We start from the raw sequence: 22984 nt of genomic DNA, 5'->3' as shown, positions 1-22984 counted from the left end.
ACATGAGCCCTCTGAATTGCAAAGTGCTGCGGAATATGGTGGCACTGTATAAATAAAGATTATAATTATTATTCCTAAGGGTGGGCTATTTAATCAGGCAGCTACTGGCCATAGTTGCCTGTGATCGGTATTGCTGCCTCGCTAGCTAGTTTTCTGTTTGTTACTCTGGATCGCTAACCTTTCGCCTGGTTCTCTTTCTTAGCTTATAGAGGTTCCTAAAGGTGTGCTGCCTTTACCTACCTGCCAAATGGAGAGATCAGCTTAGGTGATTCATGGGGATTAGACATGGGAACATCTGCAGTTAATAAGGTGCCTTCAGTACAGTACATCAGCCCCTGGTGATAATGGAATTATAGACTTTATGAAGAATGTCCCGAGTGTGGAGAATGGCGTCAATATCTATGTCACCTATCACACTCATATCTCGGGTCTAATGAAAACTGCAAAAACATATCAATAACTGCTGTCTTGTCTCAGAGGCACAACCCAAAGAGTTCCAATACAAAATCTGAAACAGGTCCTTCAGCTATCACAAATCAATTACACTGATCTCTTTGTATTGGGAAGAGGTATCTTTTGGACCTGCCCGAGCTCCAGGGCCCAGGTGTGACTACACATGATACACATGACCTTATACCTTAATACTACTGTCCTTGGTTTGGGCTTGTGGTGACCAAGAGAACGCTTTCTACTCAAACACATACTATAGGGGAAGAATTTTTATTGCAAATGTGCCATAAATATGGCTGACATGTCTTATAGTACAGAACTGCACCAGAATTTTGGCACACAATTCTGATGCAAAGCAAGACAACTAATAGGTAGTATAATCTTAGACTAGACACACAGACAGGTTCCCGCATGCGGGTTTGTAAGACAAAATCAGGAGTGGATCATAAAAGGAGAGAAACTATAAAGGACAGATACAACGTCTGCTCTTTTTTTTTTATTCACTCCTGGTTTTGGATTCCAAAACTGCAGGCAGTAACCTGGCCGTACCCTAAAGGGACGTTCTCACTGCGGGTTTTACAGAGTAATTTTGACTGCGCCGAAATTTCACCAAAAACCTGCCGGTAGCCACGTCCTTTTTGCCTGCCATTCATTTCATTGAGGATTGTGGCATGGTGGTTTATAGCCGAGGACACACTGAGAAGGTACATATCCATTCTTGGTGTGGCCGCAGCTCCGCGACCCTCTGCGCTGCCTCCAATTAAGTTGTATGGGAGGCAGAAAGGACTGTGGTAAAACCCACCGTATGAACGAGTCTTAAAGGAGCTCCAGATTTATCACCCAAAATCCCTCCATTGGCACATAAAGAAAATGCAAATGCATCTTAATTGATATCTAACTTACATTAGTGACACATAATAAAAGTCATATACCAATGTTAAGGGTGCCAAAATATGTGTGAAAGGTATGAGCGGCATACAAATGTTACAATAATAAAGTGCAAGCCACTAGAAAAAAAAACATGTCAATACAAATGTATATATCAAAAGTATGGCAGACTAGCACATCTAGGCATTAACATGATATGCAGACTAAGATATGGCACCCAGCATCCGAGATGTGCTAAAATGCGCCATGCTTTTGATATATACATAACTATCTGATGCCATCTGGGTTGTTTCTGTGGTTTTCATGGTCCCATAAACTATAGTGTGTGTGAGACAGGTATGGTAGCCGGTTGTGTGTCAATTTAATGGCACTTGCAGGCACTTGAGGATATAGATGTCCACCATGATACAGGCTTGATGTTACTCTGGCCTAGTGGTTATTCTAGGTGATGGGTGTACAACCTGTAGTCCCTCACCTGCAGCAGTGTCTGTAAAGCTGTAATTTCGATTATCACCCTGCTGTCTTGGCACACTGGTGCTTTCTTAAAACTGTGTTCTGAATACTGATGATTTCTCTGGAGTGTTGGTCTTACAGGAGAATTAGACATGGTTCCTAGGAGTAGGAGCTCTGACATTAGCTTCCCTCTTTGGACTGGAACTCGTCCTCCTGGCAGGAAGCAGGGCCAGCCCACTCCTATCAATAGTGGAAGAACAGGGAGGTTAGCCCTGTTCCTGCCAAGCCATTGGCAATTATTACCTCGCGGTGAAAACATGTGAAAATACATACAGTAACATGAAATAACAATGCAGAAAACAATTGCAGGTAGCCTCATGTCGGAGGTACTGCAAATGCAGACATTTTCTTTTCTTTTCAGATACATTCCTTTTTTCATAAGATGAAAATTCAAAGACTTATATTTGAAGACAACGGGGAACATTTATTAAGACTGGAGAATTATACGCCGGTCTTAATCCCTCTGTCCTGCCGGTGGATGCGCCAAAGTCATGTAGAGGCGCAGGCTTCTACATAACTTTGGCTCTTGCTCCTGCCGGCCGTGCTACATGCTTTAAAGTACGCCAGCTTTAAGGCCATTTTCCACACCATAGACTGGCTTGGAAAACGATGAATAAGATGGGCCGGCCGATCCGCCCTCTTCCCAGCCTTCACCACGCCCCCTTTTTCCACCGCTTTTGCAGGGGTAAGGTCACAGATTTAGGCTAATTTCACACTACCGTCATGGATCTGCAAATAAACGCTTCCGTTACAATAATACAACCGCATGCATCCGTCATGAACGGATCCGCTTGTATTATGTCTCATATAGCCATGACGCATCCGTCATAAACACTATTAAAAGTCAATGGGGGACGGATCAGTTTTCTATTGTGTCCGAGAAAACAAATCCGTCCCCATTGACTTACATTGTGTGTCAGGACGGATCCGTCTTGCTCTGCACCACATCGTGGACAGAAAAACCCTGCTTGCAACGTTATTCTATCCGCGATGGGGACGCAACCAAACGGAACGTAATGCATTTTGGTGCTCTCCGCTTCGTTCGGTTAGGTTTTGTCCCCATTGACAATGAATGGGGACAAAACGGAAGCGTTTTCTTCCGCTATTGATATCCTATGAAGGATCTTAATAGCGGAATGGAAAACGCTAGTGTGAAAGTAGCCTTGGTCTCAAAACACATTTGCGACAAAATCCGCGGCCTAATTACACCAAAAACTGGCGTAAATCAGATAATAAATGACCGCCAATGTTTTTATTTTATGGGGAAATGTTCTTTATTGTAACTCTCAGTTTCTGCCTAGTTTTTCTCGGGGCCTTCTCCACACTGGGAGAAGGCCCCGAGAAAAACTAGGCAGAAACTGAGAGTTACAATAAAGACTTACTGTTATGGACAGAGGCAGTTATGGACTGTTATGGACAGAGGCAGTAAAAGACGGTATTACATTATGAGCTGCCTGGAAACAGTTTCTTATTAGTCGTTTTTTTTTTAGTGCAGAGATAATAACCCTTTTTTTTATATGAGCAGTGCATCATCAATGCTCCAGAGAAATTTTTCTAGGTCTATTTTTGCTTTGGTATTTTTTTTTTTAGACTGTTGTATCATGAAGAGGTTTTTGAACTATTGGTTTAATAAGAGCCGAGAAGAGAAAAAAACGTAGCAAGCTGTGCGCTCTCACAAGTCTGAGTCCAAAGGTTTCTTACTTTGAAATATGCGAGATGAATAATCTTTCCACAGTCGCTGACGTAAATGCTATTTTCAGAGCTGGAGTTTACTATATACCTAGATAACAAAGGATTATGAACTCGCTAAAAGAGGGCAGCTTTCCCAAACTTTCATATTACAGACGCTGAGTTCTTACATAACGATTCATGCAGTGTTCAGGGGGTAATACAATAAGAAGTCTCCGTTTATGTATGTAACCTACTTAAAGGGATTGTCTAAAAATCTAACTAGCGTGCAATAGCACCAAACTTTAAAGGGGATGTCTCATAAGAGAGAACCAATTTAAGCCTGATTCACACAACTGTGCTTGGTTCGGGAAAACTTGGCCCGTGTGTGTCGGACGCATCTCCTGGACTGACCACGGCTCCCTCGACCTGAACTGACTACATCATAGTGATTCATATGCAGTACGCCAGTCCTGCAGGGTGAGCGATGGTGAGGTCACGGTTAATAGGCAAAACGAGGGTTGCTCTTGGTTACTCACAGTTTATAGAAGACCCTGGGCAGGCATACAGCAGTAATGGAGGGGCTAGCACAGGGGTCCTCTGGGGCACTCTCTGTGTATAGGGACCAGGCCGATGGTAGGTGAGGTGCCCTGGGTGTTGCAGGTTTAATGTGCCGGTGGCAAGATCCCTTTAAGTTCATGACGCCAGTGCCGGTAACGGTGGCACACCGATTTATGGTAGTAATAAGTGAGGAACACAAGTTGCAGTGAACCAAAACTTCCTTTTACTGAAACAGTTAACTCTTTACAGTCTTTGGTCAGAGTTCCATATGTAAGAAGTAATCACATGCAGACTTTACATCAATTGGCAGGTACAATGTTCTTGCAAGATACTCAGAGGGTTAAAACACTTACAGATCAGGCTGCACTTTTCCTCAGAATCCTGTCTGTCTTTATTCCAAGGCCTGTATGCCCTATTGCTGGCTTTATCATTGGTTACGGAAAACTTCCTCTCGTATATGACTCCTTGCTTTGAATATATCCTGCTGCCCTTCAGCTCTGTCTGGCTGGAATAATGGCTCTGCTCTGTACTCTTCTAGGAACTTAAGGTTTCTCAGAAGGTAACCTCTTCTCCTGGTGGCAAGCTAGAAGCCTGGGCTATCTAGCTGCATGTCAGAGGCTGCTCCTCAGCTACTCTCTGGCTAAGGTGCCAACTTGGCTTCTGAACACTCAACTCAACTCTGACTGCCGCTCTCTGGTCTGGACCTGGCTATTTATACTAGGGGGTTCCCTAGCCCCCTCTACTGTCTAGGAGGAGGAACTACACCCCTACAGGCCTGGTACACAGGAGATAACATAAATAACATGAAAATTCACACTAAAATGCAATATAAAATACAATGACCATGTTCCAAAGGAGGTGGAGAACAAACGTGGCCCAATTGACCCTTGTGTAGTGCCCACCCTTGGTAGTCAGTTATTTCCTATCTGATTGCGTATCTATTGTACTGTGCTCACATAATCATGTGAGCACAGTACAATGAACCCGCTATTAGAGAGGAACCCATTGTATGATGCAGTCAGTTTGGTCCAGGAGATGCGGAATCAGGTTCAAACCTGAAAACTGCCACTGCAGGTCCAGATCCCAATATGGATCTATTCAGACAACCGTAAGGGCTCCGTGCCCATATTGTGACCCGCAAACGGCAGGTCCACAATATACAGATACCATCTTAGCTCTGATAACGTTCCTTACTGGTTTGATCACATACTTTATGCATATAGTCCACTGAGTAGTGCAGTATGCCGGAGCATGTGTCCACATGTAAACCACTGGGTGTCAGAGCCAAGGTACGGGGATGGGAGGTGTCCAATTTTTATTTTATTTTTTTGCTTTGGCTCCGTAGGGTGGGGTCCTGGTGGCTCTAAGGAGGTTGCAGTCTAACCTGGGCCTGGTGCATAACGCCCAAAGAACACAGTGCCACGTAGGAACATAGGCGTACTGTAATACTAGGCAATGGAGTACATAGGCGTACTGTAATACTAGGCAATGGAGTACATAGGAGTACTGTAATACTAGGCAATGGAGTACATAGGAGTACTGTAATACTAGGCAATGGAGTACATAGGAGTACTGTAATGTAGGCAATACAGAGGTGGATGAAGTTTCATAGTAATTGCATAATAATGTATAATATAAATTTAGAAGCGAAAAATTCTAAATGAGAACCTAACCTGACAAAATCATCTGCTTTAGGGTCCATTCAGACGAACGTAAATGCTCCATGTCCGTGCTGCAGACCGCAAATTGCACCAGCTGTGTGCACTCCTTATGTGGAACAGGACCCATTGACTTGAACAGGTCCGCAATCCGCAAGATGCTGCAAAAGATAGGACATGTCCTATCTTTTGTGGTACGGAGGCACGGCCCTGAAAGCCCCGTGGGCTTCCAATCCGTGCCTCAGTTCCGCAAAAGATAGGGCATGCTTCCATATCTTGTGGATCATTCGTGGACCAATTCAGGTCATTGGGTCCGCAAACTGAGTGCATACGGCTGGCAGCACTTACACAGAGCACTTACGTTCATCTGAATGGACCCTAAAACAGCTGATTTTGCCAGGTTAGCTTGACACATGTCTTCTTATTCCCCCAGCAGGGCCCTCTACAGGGGAAATGTAGTATGGCACGCGTCTATTCAAATGAACGGCCATTCATGGGGGACTTGAGTCGACCTGTTAGCCGTCCTCTGCTCTGGCTCATAGATGAGGTCCTGAGCTGGGAGTGCACCTCTACAGGGAGTGCAGAATTATTAGGCAAGTTGTATTTTTGAGGATTAATTTTATTATTGAACAACAACCATGTTCTCAATGAACCCAAAAAACTCATTAATATCAAAGCTGAATATTTTTGGAAGTAGTTTTTAGTTTGTTTTTAGTTTTAGCTATTTTAGGGGGATATCTGTGTGTGCAGGTGACTATTACTGTGCATAATTATTAGGCAACTTAACAAAAAACAAATATATACTCATTTCAATTATTTATTTTTACCAGTGAAACCAATATAACATCTCAACATTCACAAATATACATTTCTGACATTCAAAAACAAAACAAAAACAAATCAGTGACCAATATAGCCACCTTTCTTTGCAAGGACACTCAAAAGCCTGCCATCCATGGATTCTGTCAGTGTTTTGATCTGTTCACCATCAACATTGCGTGCAGCAGCAACCACAGCCTCCCAGACACTGTTCAGAGAGGTGTGCTGTTTTCCCTCCTTGTAAATTTCACATTTGATGATGGACCACAGGTTCTCAATGGGGTTCAGATCAGGTGAACAAGGAGGCCATGTCATTAGATTTTCTTCTTTTATACCCTTTCTTGCCAGCCACGCTGTGGAGTACTTGGACGCGTGTGATGGAGCATTGTCCTGCATGAAAATCATGTTTTTCTTGAAGGATGCAGACTTCTTCCTGTACCACTGCTTGAAGAAGGTGTCTTCCAGAAACTGGCAGTAGGACTGGGAGTTGAGCTTGACTCCATCCTCAACCCGAAAAGGCCCCACAAGCTCATCTTTGATGATACCAGCCCAAACCAGTACTCCACCTCCACCTTGCTGGCGTCTGAGTCGGACTGGAGCTCTCTGCCCTTTACCAATCCAGCCACGGGCCCATCCATCTGGCCCATCAAGACTCACTCTCATTTCATCAGTCCATAAAACCTTAGAAAAATCAGTCTTGAGATATTTCTTGGCCCAGTCTTGACGTTTCAGCTTGTGTGTCTTGTTCAGTGGTGGTCGTCTTTCAGCCTTTCTTACCTTGGCCATGTCTCTGAGTATTGCACACCTTGTGCTTTTGGGCACTCCAGTGATGTTGCAGCTCTGAAATATGGCCAAACTGGTGGCAAGTGGCATCTTGGCAGCTGCACGCTTGACTTTTCTCAGTTCATGGGCAGTTATTTTGCGCCTTGGTTTTTCCACACGCTTCTTGCGACCCTGTTGACTATTTTGAATGAAACGCTTGATTGTTCGATGATCACGCTTCAGAAGCTTTGCAATTTTAAGAGTGCTGCATCCCTCTGCAAGATATCTCACTATTTTTGACTTTTCTGAGCCTGTCAAGTCCTTCTTTTGACCCATTTTGCCAAAGGAAAGGAAGTTGCCTAATAATTATGCACACCTGATATAGGGTGTTGATGTCATTAGACCACACCCCTTCTCATTACAGAGATGCACATCACCTAATATGCTTAATTGGTAGTAGGCTTTCAAGCCTATACAGCTTGGAATAAGACAACATGCATAAAGAGGATGATGTGGTCAAAATACTCATTTGCCTAATAATTCTGCACGCAGTGTATGATGTCCATGGACAGGGTTTGTCCTGATTGGATAACCCCTTTGAGAAATTGCTTAGAATATGTACTATTTAAATCTTTCTATGGTTCCCTGATGCTGCTCCTTGGGCCAGTTTTTGTACAAGTTCACTCCAGAACACAACAGTGTTCAATGTATGATCTATGTACAACGTAAGGGAAAATAATTTATCAGAATTGTCCAATGTTTCGCTTCTAAATTGATGTTATGCAATTACTATGAAACTTGAACCACTTCTGTATTCCCCCTTTACAGTACTCCTATGTTCCTATGTGGCACTGTGGTCTTTGAGTCTTATGCACCAGGCCCAGGTTAGGGTGGGTTCACATCACCGTTTAGCTTTCCGTTCTTCTGATCAGTCAGAAGAAGAGAGAGAAAGAGAGATGGATCAGAAGAACAGAAAGCTAAACGGTGATGTGATGCACCCTAATCTTCACTCCTTGGAGCCACTAGGACCCCACCCTACGGAGCCAAAGCAAAAAAGAACTGCACACCTCCCATCCCCCTGCCTGTACCTTGGCATTGACACCCAGTGGTTTACATGTGGGCACATTCTTTGGCATACTTGACTTTGCACACTATTCGGTGGACCATATGCATTAAGTATGTGATGAAACCAGTAAGGAACGGTATCAGAGCTAGGCCTCATTTTTATTCATAAGAGTGGATCTCCATGAAATCACTGCCGGGAACGTCAGAGTCTACGACCTTGTATTACGTGTGTTGTCTGCCGGTCATAATGAGTAATTTGCGTTCAGTGATAAAAAGTATTAATTGTTCCTATAGGAAGGAACGGTCGGTCCTGTGAAGACAGTGAATCACTCAGTCGTTCTTTTGCTGATTGTATTAGCAGAATATTATTTTCTTCTTTGGCGATATTTGTAATTCCTTTATCATTCTGACTTGGATTGTCCACTCGTAGCTCCTGAAGGTCAGATTAAAGGACTGAGCTTTATGTATTAGGTAGACAAGAGGGACAAAGGGGCAACATCTGTTACCTGCCCCATACATGCCAACAGTCCTGAATTTGCCAGGACAATCCCACAAACCATGCTCAAAAGGGGTGAGGTTTACACAAATTTTCCCCAAAAGTGTCCAGTTTTGATGAATGTCCATTCGCAGAGGTAGATGTAGGGAATTTAAAAGGGCCCCTTGTATACATTATACTTACCTGCTCCCCGACACACACATCGCTCCGGATCCCTGCATCTCCCACTCATGTGGATCAAAACAACCAGCGACGGGCGCAGCCGCCCTCTTTTCATTTCTATGGGGCCGCCGAAAATAGCAGAGCACTGGCTCGGCTATTTCCATCTGCCCCATAGAAATGAATGGGAGCAGGGGCCGCGAGTACGGTGTGCCCCCCCATTCACTTCCATGGGAGCAGCGCTTGGTGGTGGACGGACCTCGGGAAATCCAGGGTCCTCCAGCCACAGATCTACCTGCTTCGTTCTCGTTGTAGGTGCAGGTCCCAGAGGTGGGACCTGCACCTACACACCTTGCATTTTTTGTGACTGGTACCCTTTTTAGTCCCCTATTTCATGCTAATGTAGATACAAATAAATGGTGTACAACCCCTTTAAATTGGACCCGTCCCCTCTCCTGACATGTCTGCTTTAGTAACGACTTGCATTCCCCATGTAATAATTCTGGAGCCTCTATTCTGTGCCATTCCTTCATTATTCCTGCTAGAAGGTATGAATGAACTACTAGCAATATGCAGTGAGTGTCTAGCTGAGTGTTACCAGTTGGGAGCATGCCCGTGCACACTATACTGTCAGTGCTGCCAGTGTCAGACTGTGCAGGGACATGCCCCCAACTGGTAACACCCTTCTGGACCTTCATTTCAGACTGCTGGCAATTCATTCATACCTTCTTGTAGGAATAATAAAGGAATGGCCCAAAGTAGAGTCATAAAAATAGATGCTCCAGAGTTTTCAGAAGTTGCGAAAACGGACATTTCAGGAAGAGGTGACACAAAATGAAAATCAGACATCATATAGTACATGACAATACCTTTCTAACCAGCCCTGTACTTCACATGGGTCCAGAGATCTCCACATTCATTGCTCCAAGGGCTCTGCTAGATTATCTTCAGCCGGGCAGCTCATTGGGCGTGTCCTTTTTGCTGCAGCTCTCTCTGTACCCTGGGTTCACACCTGAGCGTTCTGAAAGGAGCGCTCTGTATGCGCGATTGTACGGGCGTTTACAATCGCGCATACAGAGACAAGCGAACGCCCATTGTCGCGCGTTCCCGAAAGTCTATGTACGGGAACGCGCGACAAAACGCCCCAAAGAAGCTCAAGAACTTTTTTGAGCATCGGGCGTTTTACAGCGCGATCGTACGCGCTGTAAAACGCCCAGGTGAGAACCATTCCCATAGGGAAGCATTGGTTTCTCCTTGTTGAGCGTTTTACAGCGCGTAGGAACGCGCTGTAAAACGCTCTGTAAAACGCTCAGGTGTGAACTTAGGGTTATACCTGCTACAGCTTCTAATAGAACATACAGTTGGTGGCAGTTGAACATTTAAACTGAGCACGTTCGACCATCTCAGTGAGCAGGACAAGAAATATGGAAAAGAACAAACAGCAGGTGGCGCTGTACAGATACATTTTTATTGAATAGCTCACTGGCTATAAAAAAAATATTCTATTTACACACAATTGCAAAAAAATATTCAGATCCTGGTGCTGGTTTGAAAAATGTAGAATATTTTTTGGGCACAACCCCTTTAAGAAAAGACGATACTGTTGCCTGTACTGGTATTGCTTTTATAGAGCAGATGTGTAGCATAGTTGTAGAATTTCTCCATCAGCATTAGTTATGTTGCCGTTCCATTCATGTTTACACGACATTACATTGTGCCCCTCTGCTCCTCGCATGACTTTTCTATTGCAGATTCCTCTCTTCTCCACACTAGCGGAGAGTTCAGCATTTCCTAATTTGGTAGGGCTGATCGTGGACTTAATCCGCCTATTAAGAATGGTCTCCTATTCAGCTTCTCGACTGTGCTCCTTTATGTGCTCTCCACAAGCGCTGAGACTCCTAATGGATGTTCTTCGTTATAGTGATCGTTATATACACAGAACTTTTTTTTCTATTATGTAAATGTACTTTGCAAACCCTTAGTGACCCGAATTCTCTCAGAAACCTCCAGCCTAAATTTAGAAGACATCGGTTTCTATTTCTGACACTTGTTGCCAGAAAATTCAGAGCGAGTAGACTTTCGCAGACTGAAGAGTTATGTCTTTTCGGAAAAGTGTTTATTGAAAAACCTTCCATGAGACTTAAAGTCAAAGGAAACAAATTATAGGGAGGTTTTATGATATTTTAGGAATTTTTCGAGGAGGTTTCATTTACTAGTACTAGATATTAAAGGACATCTATCAATACATTTGTACCTATGACACTGGCTGACCTGTTCCATGTGCACTTGGCAGCTGAAGGCATCTGTGTTGATCCCATGTTCACATGTGCCCACATTGCTGAGAAACATGATGTTTTAATATATGCAAATGAGCCTCTAGGAGCAATGGGGGCGTTGCCGTTACACCTAGAGGCTCTGCTCTCTCTGCAACTGCCGTGCCCTCTGCAATTTGATTGACAGCGCCAGGTGTGATGATGTTTTTCAGTGCTTGGGCCCTGTCAAAGTGCAGAAGGCGTGCCAGTTGCAGAGAGAGCTGAGCCTCTAGGTGTAATGACAACGCCCCCGTTGCTCCTAGAGGCTCATTTGCATATATTAAAACTTTTCTCAGCAATGCGGGCACATATGAACATGGGACCAACACGGATGTCTTCAGCTGCCAAGTGCACATGTAACAGGTTAGCTAGTTTCATAGGTACAAAACTGCTGACAGATGCTCTTTAAGGGTTAGTACACTTTAGATTATGATTATAACTTCACATTCAACCAGTTTTTGTACTTTACTTTTTATACTTTTTGTACATTAAAAGCTTTTATAGGTATAGGGGGGATATTTATCAGCTGTGGTTTTGTTTGTGTTATTTAAAGTCTGTCTTTGAGTTCTCATGCTGCTCCATATTTTTGAACAAGGCGCACAAGTTTTAGAATTTGGCGCATGTGCAATGTGGCTGGGCCTTTTTAATGATTACTTCAGGGGGTTATCTGTCGTACTGTGCACCTGTCACTACCAGAGTTTTGAGACGTTCTCACAGCTCTGTTTCTCCACCCCTGTGATGATGTCACTACTAGAGCTTGGAGGAGTCCTCCCAGCTGTTCCTCCTGCGTTTGATTTCCCTGCCTTTAAATCACCCCTCCTCCTTTCTAGGCTGTGGATTATAGTTCTCATTTGAGTTGTAGCTCTTGCTTGAGTATCTTCACTTGTTAGCTATCATTTCACTGGACCTGTGTTCTGCTGCAGCAAGCACTCCGGATATTGCCAGCTGTCTTTGGATCCGTCTTCTCTGCGGCTGCAGCCCCTTCAGCTAAGTGTGCAGACATTGTTGTGTACCTGTTTATTTTCTGACTGGATCTGAGGCGGCCACGGTTCCCTCCATATACTGAGCAGGGCACTGGTGGCCGTGCCCCTTCCACTATTGTAGGGGTTACAGTGGTCATCAGTCTTAGGTACGTGGGCATGCCCCGTTCCACCATTTGGATCCGGGCATGTGCTTTAGCAGCATAGGGAGAGCTTTGAGGGTCTGACAGGGGTCACCCTTTATCCTCCCTAGTTTGGGTCCGGTCAGTAGCTCTATTAACTGTGTATGCTCTTGTTGCTCACATACAGCCGTGACAGCACCTGGCTGTTAAATTTTGTGCTACATTTAAAGATAAAAGTGATCTAATGGCCGAAACAGACCTACTTTTCACACTACTTTTTTTTAAATGGGGGGTGGGAGGGTGGCATAGCTCTCCAAAAGACACAGGCATCCAATCACTTGGCATAGCAGTCTTGATGAATGTCCCCGTAATCTACATTAACGGTAAGGTGTGTGTTGACAGACACCTGATAACACAGCCATGGGAGGACTTAGCATTTTCTGGGGGCCAAAGCAAAGTTATGTCTGGGGGCGCTAATCAGGACAACCAGCCAGGAATCGCTATTTCCGGCAGCAGTTCCCTTTCTGTACCGGGGTCCTTAGGGTGCAGACACAATTGAAAGTTCTGGCTGGAGTCGATTGTAGCTTTTCTGCTGCCTGAGGTAAAAATTAAAATGGTGACCCAACCCCACCACTGGCCAAATTTTCTATCCAACTCCTTCCCCAGAGAACTTTCCCGGGGGGCCTGTATCCAGAGGGCCTCTCAAGCCCTCCTCTTGGCCGCCGGCCAAGCACATAATGATCTCGTGCTCTTAGCCTTAATTAAAGCTAGGAGCTTCAGGTACTTATGCACCTGGCTGGTTGGAAGCAGGTCCCCTCCTGAATTCAACAGTATTGCCATCCTCAGGACGATGATACAGTTTCATACTGTGGCGCGAAAGCGACAGTATTTTGTGCTGCACTGTGGTATTTGGTTCTGCTGAGGCAGTATATTGTGCTGCACTTTAATATTTCATTCTGTTGGGACAGTATTTTGTGCTGCACTGTGGTATTTGGTTCTGCTGGGGCAGTATTTTGTGCTGCACTGAGGTATTTCGTTCTGTTGGGACAGTATTTTGTGCTGCATTGTGGTATTTCGTTCTGTTGGGACAGTATTTTGTGCTGCACTGTGGTATTTCGTTCTGTTGGAACAGTATTTTGTGCTGCACTGTGGTATTTCGTTCTGCTGAAGCAATATTTTGTTCTGCTCTACAGTATTGCTGACCCCACCTACCTCTTTTGTCCTGCCTTCTGTCAATTTGGACCCGCCTAAAACATGAGGCCATTTTTTGTTTTTTTCCAGGGCCACTAAGTTCCCAGTCCCCCCTGTACAATACTGTTCCCACCGTGATTGTGATGCTCTCTCGCAATTACGTGGTGGTTTGGATCGCCACTGCTCCAGAGCTACATTTATAATTCTGCTGTTATTAGAAACAGTCATCAAGTTTTCACACACCTAGCAGCTTAACTGAGCTCATATGATTCAGTAAGATGGTTATTTTCCCTATATTAGTTAAATAACCTGGCGTCCTAGTGATGGTGACTTTTAGTTACCGTATATCCTCGCCTTCAGGATAGGTCAGAGGAGGGAGAGACCACACGGCAGGATTCAAGTACAGTACAGCGGACAAGGAGACTGAAGCAAAAGCCGGCTTTATTAAGGAGCAAAATGAAAACTGCTGGAAAGCCTGAGTAACAATACAGTACCACCGCACCAGAGGCACAATGGGTCAATTACAGGAATGGTATGAACAGGTGAACATAAAACAACAACAGTGGTAATGAGATTTTGCATAGACACAGAATAAGCTAAACAGCAAACAGCTTGCAGGCTACTCTCAACACTTATTCCCTATCTAGCCCTGCTACCCAGGGGACGCTTCTACAGCGCACTGACTAAGTCCCTGACTCTATAACCTATCACAGAAAAGCACCGGTGCCACTCACAGTTCTGCAGATTCTTTTGGATCCAATAAGATGCAGTCTGGATCCAGGTCCGGTTGCTTGCTTGTCTGTCTTTCTCTCTGGTCACAACAGATGCAGCTCTCCACCTCTGGCATAAAGGATCCGGCTGGTCTCTACACACGGTCCCCCTTCTTCTGGAACACACAGTGAAGTCCTCTGTGTGCAGCTCCACAACTGTCAGGAAAATCTCAGCTAATATAGCCTCGTGCTGCTACAGTCTTTTACTGTTATCTCTCAGCAGTCCATCTCTCTCTGTTATCTCAGCAACTTCTGGAACAGCCCGGGAAAAACTTCTTAACCCTTTCTTAGCCTCTGGCCAGCACAACTCAGGTTCCTGTTTAGTCACAGTGGCCTCTGGTGGCTGGAGGGAAACATGACAGTCTGCATAGATATAAGTGCTGGAAATGCTGCTGTTTGATTCAGGGCTGCCTCTTACACGGTTATAAGTGAATATGATTGAAATCATGTAGGTGAGCAATTTCAGAGATTAGTTACAGCCACATGTTCCCGACCAGGTTGCTATTTAATTAAAGGGCTTCTGTCACCCCACTAAACTGTTTTATTTATTTTTTGGTTACTTAGAATGCCTATAATGCGATTTTTGCATACATACTGTTAGGGATGTCCCGATACCGATTGTCCACGGCCTGCCCCTGCACCTCGCACAGCTAACAGCTTCAGAGGCAGCAGCAGGCACTGTGTAATAGGAGCCTACAGTGGAAGCTAGCTCCGCCCCGCCCCTCCAACCAATCAGAGGCAACCAGCACTGACTCACAGTGCAGGGACTCAGAGAATCGTCTGACAATTTATTAGTTAAAAGAATCCAATGAGTCACAGACCGTGTCACCGAGTCCGTGCCAGGCTTCCTGCTCTGCGGCTCCCTGTAAGTCCGTCCGGGGGGAAGGGGCATTATTAGCATAGCATGTAGTGGAGCTGTGTGTGTACAGGGTGCATGTAGCAGAGCAGGAAGTCTGGCAGGGACTCGGTGACACAGTCTCTGACTCATTCGATTCTTTTAACTAATAAACTCTCAGACGATTCTCTGAGTGCCTGCAATAACTATACATTGTAATTACATCAGTCTGCTCCACTGCATTCACTGCAGCAGAGCTGTGTTTGCCAGGAGCGAGTCCCTCTAAAGGTGATAGTGTCTGTCTTCTATGGCCCTGGTCCTTCCCTTCCTGCAAGCTGCACATTGATCTCTAAAAGCAGGCATTAGGGCAAGAAGAAATATACATTACTGTATGATGGCCACAAGACTATTATACTGAGGAGGGGCTTCAAAAATTGTTGTCCTGACTCCATACAGTAGCGTCTCCTTGTGGCCGTCCCATACAGTATAACGTCTCCTTGTGGCTGCCCCCATACAGTATAATGTCTCCTTGTGGCCGTCCCATACAGTGTAACGTCTCCTTGTGGCCGTCCCATACAGTGTAACGTCTCCTTGTGGCTGCCCCCATACAGTATAACATCTCCTTGTGGCCCCCATACAGTATAACGTCTCCTTGTGGCTGCCCCCATACAGTATAACGTCTCCTTGTGGCTGCCCACATACAGTATAACGTCTCCTTGTGGCTGCCCCCACACAGTATAACGTCTCCTTGTGGCTGCCCCCACACAGTATAACGTCTCCTTGTGGCTGCCCCCACACAGTATAACGTCTCCTTGTGGCTGCCCCCATACAGTATAACGTCTCCTTGTGGCCGTCCCATACAGTGTAACGTCTCCTTGTGGCTGGCCCCTATACAGTATAACGTCTCCTTGTGGCTGGCCCCATACAGTATAACGTCTCCTTGTGGCTGCCCCCATACAGTATAACGTCTCCTTGTGGCTGGCCCCATACAGTATAACGTCTCCTTGTGGCTGCCCCCATACAGCATAACGTCTCCTTCTGGCTGCCCACATACAGTATAACGTCTCCTTGTGGCTGCCCACATACAGTATAACGTCTCCTTGTGGCTGCCCCCACACAGTATAACGTCTCCTTGTGGCTGCCCCCATACAGTATAACGTCTCCTTGTGGCTGCCCCCACACAGTATAACGTCTCCTTGTGGCTGGCCCCATACAGTATAACGTCTCCTTGTGGCCGCCCCCATACAGTATAATGTCTCCTTGTGGCTGCCCCCATACAGTATAACGTGTCCTTGTGGCTGCCCCCATACAGTATAATGTCTCCTTGTGGCTGCCCCCATACAATATAACGGCTCCTTGTGGCTAAAATTAGTATCGGTAATTGGTATCGGTGAGTACTTAAATAAAAGTATCGGTACTCGTACTCAGTCTTAAAAAAATGGTATCGGGACATCCCTACATACTGTAATTAATCATTTCTGTTCAGCAGATTTTGTTAAAAACGTAGTTTTAAAATATGCAAATTACCTTGCTACCAGCAAGTAGGGCGGCTACTTGCTGGTAGCAGCCGCATCCTCCTATCCTAAAGACGCCCCCTCCGCATGCTGATTGACAGGGCCAGCGGACGGGATCGTCCTCTGGCTGGTCCTGTCTGCTATCAAGATCTCGTGCCTGCGCCGTAACGGTATTCAGTCGGCGCAGGTGCACTGAGAGGCGGACGCTCGCTTGGCCGCTCCATCCTCAATGCGCCTGCGCAGATGACGTCACATCTACACCCGGCGCAGGTGCATTGAGGAAGGAGCGGCCGAGCGAGCGTCCTCCTCTCAGTGCGCCTGCGCCGACTGAATACCGTTACGGCGCAGGCACGAGATCTTGATAGCAGACAGGACCAGCCAGAGGACGATCCCGTCCGCTGGCCCTGTCAATCAGCATGCGGAGGGGGCGTCTTTAGGATAGGAGGATGCGGCTGCTACCAGCAAGTTAATTTGCAAGGTAATTTGTATATTTTAAAACTACGTTTTTAACAAAATCTGCTGAACAGAAATGATTAATTACAGTATGTATGCAAAAATCGCATTATAGGCATTCTAAGTAACCAAAAAAAAAAAAAAACTGTTTAGTGGGGTGACAGAAGCCCTTTAAAGCTATTCCACAGAACAGACCTCTACTGTGAATTGAACCCCAGTTTTGTATGGTAGGCAGTATACTTACCACTAGACTATAGCCCTTCTGTTTATGACAACATCATTTTTTTATGCTTAAAAAGCTAGAAAATGGTATGACCGTTACTGCTTTTTGGCTACAGAAAATACTGCCTTCATACATATGTGATCATATAGTGCAATGGTTAAAGGGGTTATCCAACCCCTATAGTGTCCCCCAATATGCCCGGGCCCCTCATACTGGTCATACTTACCCCACTCACCGGTACCTGCATCCCTTCTGATGCCTGCGCGGCTGCTGCTGCATCTCCCCGTCGCAGAAAACATCTGGCAACGGGAAGGGGGGCAGCCAATAGAAAGCCGCGATGGGAATGAGCCTCCCTAGTGTCACCCGCGATGCTAGAGAGGCTCGTACCCGTCGCAGCCTGCTTGTGGCTGAACACCCCTTCCCATCACCAGATGTTTTGATCCGCTTGACGGGGAGATGCAGCGGCGGCTGTGCGGGCATCAGAAGCAACACGGGTGTTGGGGAGCAGGGTAAGTATGACCAGTATGAGGGGCCCTGGCATTTTGGGGGGCATTATAGGGGTTGGATAACCCCTTTAGGCTTGGTCTGGGGTTCAATTCCTAGTGAATACCTGTGAAGTAGTTCTTTAATAAAGGTTATAGCAGAAAAATGTAGCTTTAATTTCCAGAATTTTTCGTTTATGATAAAACCTACATTTTTTCTGCAAAGTTATTGTTACTTACAAAATCACATTTATTGGAATGGTTTTTCCTCCAATATTTTTTGTAACATACTTACTAGGGATGAGCGAATCGACTTGAGATGAAACATCCAAAGTCGATTCGCATAAAACTTTGCTAGAATACTGTACGGAGCTAGCACTCCGTACAGTATTAGAATGTATTGGCTCCTATGAGCCAAGTGGTACCTTGGAACCGAACCTGAGTTCGGTAAAAGGTTTTTAATTTCTGAAGTTATTACCCGAAGTCTTGCGAGACTTCGCAAAGTAAAAACTTCGGCTCATACATCGCAATACTGTACGGAGCCCTCGCTCCGTACAGTATTCAAACTAAGTATTACGCAAATCGACTTCAGATGTTTCATGCAAAGTCTATTCGCTCATCCCTTAATACTTACTATTAAATATCACAACACAGTATTTGGTACCCCAGTACAATATGGTGATCAGTAAACAGTGCAAACATAAGAATGGTGTAAATGTTTTTTTCTTCATTTCAGTAATATACTATGTATTTAATATTACGTGTGTGTGATGAAAACAGCAAGGATATGTTCAGAAGGAGGATTTTCTCTGTGATAGTATCCCATGGCAGAAACAAATGAGGTTTTGTATGGTTTTTCCCCCTCTCTCGGTTTAGCTCCATTGAATGGAGCTAAACTGTGAGCATGCTTCCGCTGCGGCTAGGTGAGGGGTCCATGTGGTAACCACACCAAGAATGGATCTGTACATTCTTGGTGCCGTCTGGAAAACTGCGCAGCAAAAATCCTCAGCCGCATGAGCTCCATTGAAAACAATTCACAACAGATTCAGCCCGATTCTTTGCACGGAAACCCACGCCCAAAAAACTTACCCTCATACTGCTTAGTAGCTTTTTTTTTTGGCACAGATCAAAATTCAATCTCTCTAACAGACCAGGTCTATAGCATTATGGTAAGTCTCCTGATAACTACACAGAAGATTTGGGGTTTAGTTACCACCAAAGACCTGAGAGAAAAGGCCAAACCCACATCCAAGGGAAGGGCCAAACATCCTGATTAGTATTCCCTGAAGTTAATATTAATAAAAGTGTCTGAGCCCGGGAGCCCTGACTGCAATACCGACAGGGCAGCCCTTGGGCACCGTAGACTAGGAACAGGATAGAGGACATACCAGACCAAGCACAGCTGGAGGAACAGCAGTGTGGGGGGGGGGGGGGCACAGTGGAGTTGGGGTGAAAACTGGGGTACTTGCAGAAAACTCACACAAGCATGGGAAAAACCTAAAAATGATGTGGTTGGATTTTTAAGCCAAGATTCCTTAGCTACAATGCAACAGTGCCAACTACTGAGCCACCATGTTAATTTAACCAAAGTAGTGCCAAAAATGTACAAAGTAATCTCTGTTGATGTTGGGTCCCCTCCATAAAATGATGGTAATTGAATTAATTATACAATAGGTTTAACAAAGACATAACTTGAAGTTCTTGAAGTTCTGTAACAGGATTCCCATCTACCATGTACCATTTATAATACTGATGGTTTCTCATGGTAGAAGGTCCTTTGGACCCCTCAGGCACAAAGGAACCATACGACTGATACCTGAACCCTCTATAGCCATTGGGTCTCAGACGTCTAAAGTTTTGCTCATGTTTTTTAATTCCCGTCTTATAGGTTTTATCAATTAAGGCATCCACTGTAATGAATGTCTCTGTATCTACTTGTTATTTGTAGACCAAACCAGTTGCATTTGCCGTACGGACGAATGTTGGCTACAGCGCAGCTCACGATGACGAGGTTCCAGTTCCAGGAATGGCTGTTTCATTTGAGGCTAAAGATTTTTTGCATGTCAAAGAGGTAAGGCTGTAATGAAATACTAATATCTGCAGATGTCTGGCTTTGTGGAATATTCTCTTATGTGATTGAAATATTATATTGAGTTTCTATTCATTACAGTAATGATTGCCGGCTTCGGGATGGCAGTTTTTATCTATGAGTTATACCACTAGTGACGTAGGCTGTGTTTTTTGCTTGTATTTTTCCTTTTCTGTGTAAACACTACAGCCCACATTTTTTATTGTGGCTCTACCTGCATTTTGGTGTAATTTTCTCTAAAATTTGGCACCTATTTTTTCGCAATTTGTTGCATCTCACTTTAGAAATATTTCTGAAACAAGTAAGCCAAAAAAAAATTATCCTCTGTGCCTCATACACTGAGGGATATGGCGTAACTGAAAATGGAGTGGCTTAGCTGGGAAAGGACATGGTGCAATATGCAGCCTTTTGCGCAACATTTGGACACCCCCGTTTAAAAATGTGCTCTTCAAGGGATTTTGGCTTGAATGGAGCCACACTGCTGTTCCTCTGTTCAACAGGTGGCCAGGTTCTATAGAGAAGGTGAAGACTGTGAAGGTCCTGGATCAGAGCTGCAGTCTCTTCATTGTAATGATAAGTTGAGGTCCCAGAGTTTGGATCATAAAATAATGGCATATCCAACCAATATTCTATCACTTTATAAGAAGAGAACAAACTTTTGGGCCTCAATTAACAATCTGTACCAGGTCCCTGCCCCTACCATGTGGCACCTACATTACTGGTGTCATATTAATGTACATATGGCAGGGTGGCTTTTGGGCCTCCTCAGACACCAATGCTCGGGTACAGCGGCACCTCCTATCGTTTTCCTCTGTCTGGAATTGTATTTGTGAATATGTCATGAATAAAATAATTTTCAATATTTTGGAAAAATCTGATATTTTTCATGTTCCCCCCCAGAAATTTAACAATGACTGGTGGATAGGTCGGTTGGTAAAAGAAGGCTGTGAAATAGGATTTATCCCAAGTCCAGTAAAGCTCGAGAACATGAGGTTTCAGCATGAACAAAAGGCAAAACAGGGAAAATTCTACACAAGGTAAATACAAAATGTTTTGGGTCATGCACCACTGAGAAACAATAGGTTTCCCCCTACTGTTTGGAGACCAATGACTTGTTTTCCCTGCTGTCGACTCATCTACTCATCCACCCAAGGACTGTTGACCTCCGTACTTTACATGAACATTTACTGATGTCTATGTGTGCCATGTAATTCTTCATTCCCCTATAGATGATCTTGGAGATCTCAGCCATGTTTCATGTCCTTTAATTATGATATGACGTATTGCTTGAATTTCCTTGCCCCCCTGCCTAACTGCTAATGACTTAATAGACCCTGTATCAAATGATGGCATGGTATACAGCCATGGTGGCCACAATGTGGTTCCAGGAATGGAGGGAGATCATGGGCCCTTTTTGTGTGACTCGCGACTCCTTTACCTCCAAAGATGAATGTGTTGCATCATACAAGGTGGTGGCTTGTATGGTTCTGGAGACATTGGGAACACCTTATTGTCTGAGTTTTCCCATAAACTTCATTTTACCTATCCACAGAGTTTATGATCGCTGGGAGTCCGAACACTGAGTCCCCCTCCAGCGAAGGACCTGGTGTCCCCTATATGAATGGAGACATAGTGAACATGTGTGACCACCGATTCATTCACTTCCATTAGGACGGCTGGAGATCGGCGAGCACTGATCTCAGCTGTCCCATAGACGATGAATGGAGCCGTGGTCATACATACGCATTATGGCTTGATTCACACAGGGGACCAGGGACCTTTGTTCTTGTGGTCAGTGGGGGTCCCAGTGGTTGGACCCACAGCAATTATGCATGTATCACCAATCTTGTGGATGGATAATAAATGTAATTTATGGAATGGAGAATCGAGGGGAGGTTAGAAAACCACCCCATTTTACTGGACCTGTAAAGAGAAGACAACTTACCTGCTTCCTGGTGCCACGGGTGCCTGCTTCTTCTCCAGGCCCTCGATGCTCCACTGGGATCCTTCAATGTAAATATCCAGTTTGACATCACTGGCTGTGCGACGGAGACTGGATCACCTTGCATCATGTTACCATTTGTCACAAAGTAAGGAGATCTGGGCTCCACCACAGCCAGTGATTGGCTGCGGTGATATCAAACTGGATGGAGGGAGCCCAGAGGAGCATCAAAGGCCTGGAGGAGAAGGAACGGGGAGCCAGCGCCAGGAAGCAGGTATGTAAGCTTCCCTTTGGTACTTGGGGTTCCTCCTGGGCATTACTATCCTACGTGTCACTGTCCAATCAGTTGTGTAGGGATACAGCATCATACATTATCAGATGGAATAATGGAGGAATGGCACAATGTGAATGGATAGACAGATGTCAGATTTATTTATTTGCCAGGTCATGTAACCACGTATTACATTTATTAGCGTTGCTTTACTTGGATCTGTGTATATTTTTTCTTTTTTTCTTGGCGCAACTGACATTTTTTTTACTGCGCATTTTGGATCACTAAGTAAATAATATTTTTATAAAGTGCTCTCTTTTCCCATAAATAAATGGCTTTGCGCTTTGGGGAAGTTCAGAGACCCCTATTAGGATCAGATTATTTTTGGCTTCTTTGATATTTGATTTACCATGCCAGACAGTTTCTTATGTTTCATTCACATCTTAAGAGTCTGCAAAAGCACAAAGTGATCTGGCAGGAATCAAACTCTGCTCTGCAGGGGGCACAACTTCATCACTTGAAGAGCATTGGGCACTTCTTATTTTATGGAGGTGGGGGAGGGGAATTGACAAATATTCGATTTTTGCCGTTTCATTTGTCTCTGGAAGACGTGTAGACGGATAAATACAGATAGCAGGAAGTGACATCATTCTATCTGTTTTTGTGTCGTAGTAAAACCGGGGGGAATTCTTCTACCAGTTTGGGAGATGTGGTACCTAGCTCAAGAAGATCAACTCCACCATCATCTGGTAAGTTGGAAT

At 44.8% G+C, this 22984-nt stretch overlaps 1 protein-coding gene across 3 annotated transcripts in view; it reads left to right on the top strand.

Annotated features, from left to right (window-relative positions):
- CACNB2 (calcium voltage-gated channel auxiliary subunit beta 2) overlaps positions 1-22984 on the top strand; it is a 363806-nt gene that overhangs the window by 270305 nt on the left and 70517 nt on the right. For all 3 annotated transcript variants that reach the window (XM_040434490.1, XM_040434493.1, XM_040434491.1), the window contains 3 exons: positions 19870-19992; positions 20911-21047; positions 22896-22972. In XM_040434490.1, coding sequence (XP_040290424.1) covers positions 19870-19992; positions 20911-21047; positions 22896-22972 — 337 coding nt within the window. The remainder of the gene's footprint in view (positions 1-19869; positions 19993-20910; positions 21048-22895; positions 22973-22984) is intronic.

This window comes from Bufo bufo, chromosome 5 (genome assembly GCF_905171765.1).
Source record: "Bufo bufo chromosome 5, aBufBuf1.1, whole genome shotgun sequence".
In the NCBI taxonomy this organism is placed as follows: domain Eukaryota; kingdom Metazoa; phylum Chordata; class Amphibia; order Anura; family Bufonidae; genus Bufo; species Bufo bufo.
This window is presented reverse-complemented; position numbering and strand designations above follow the sequence as displayed.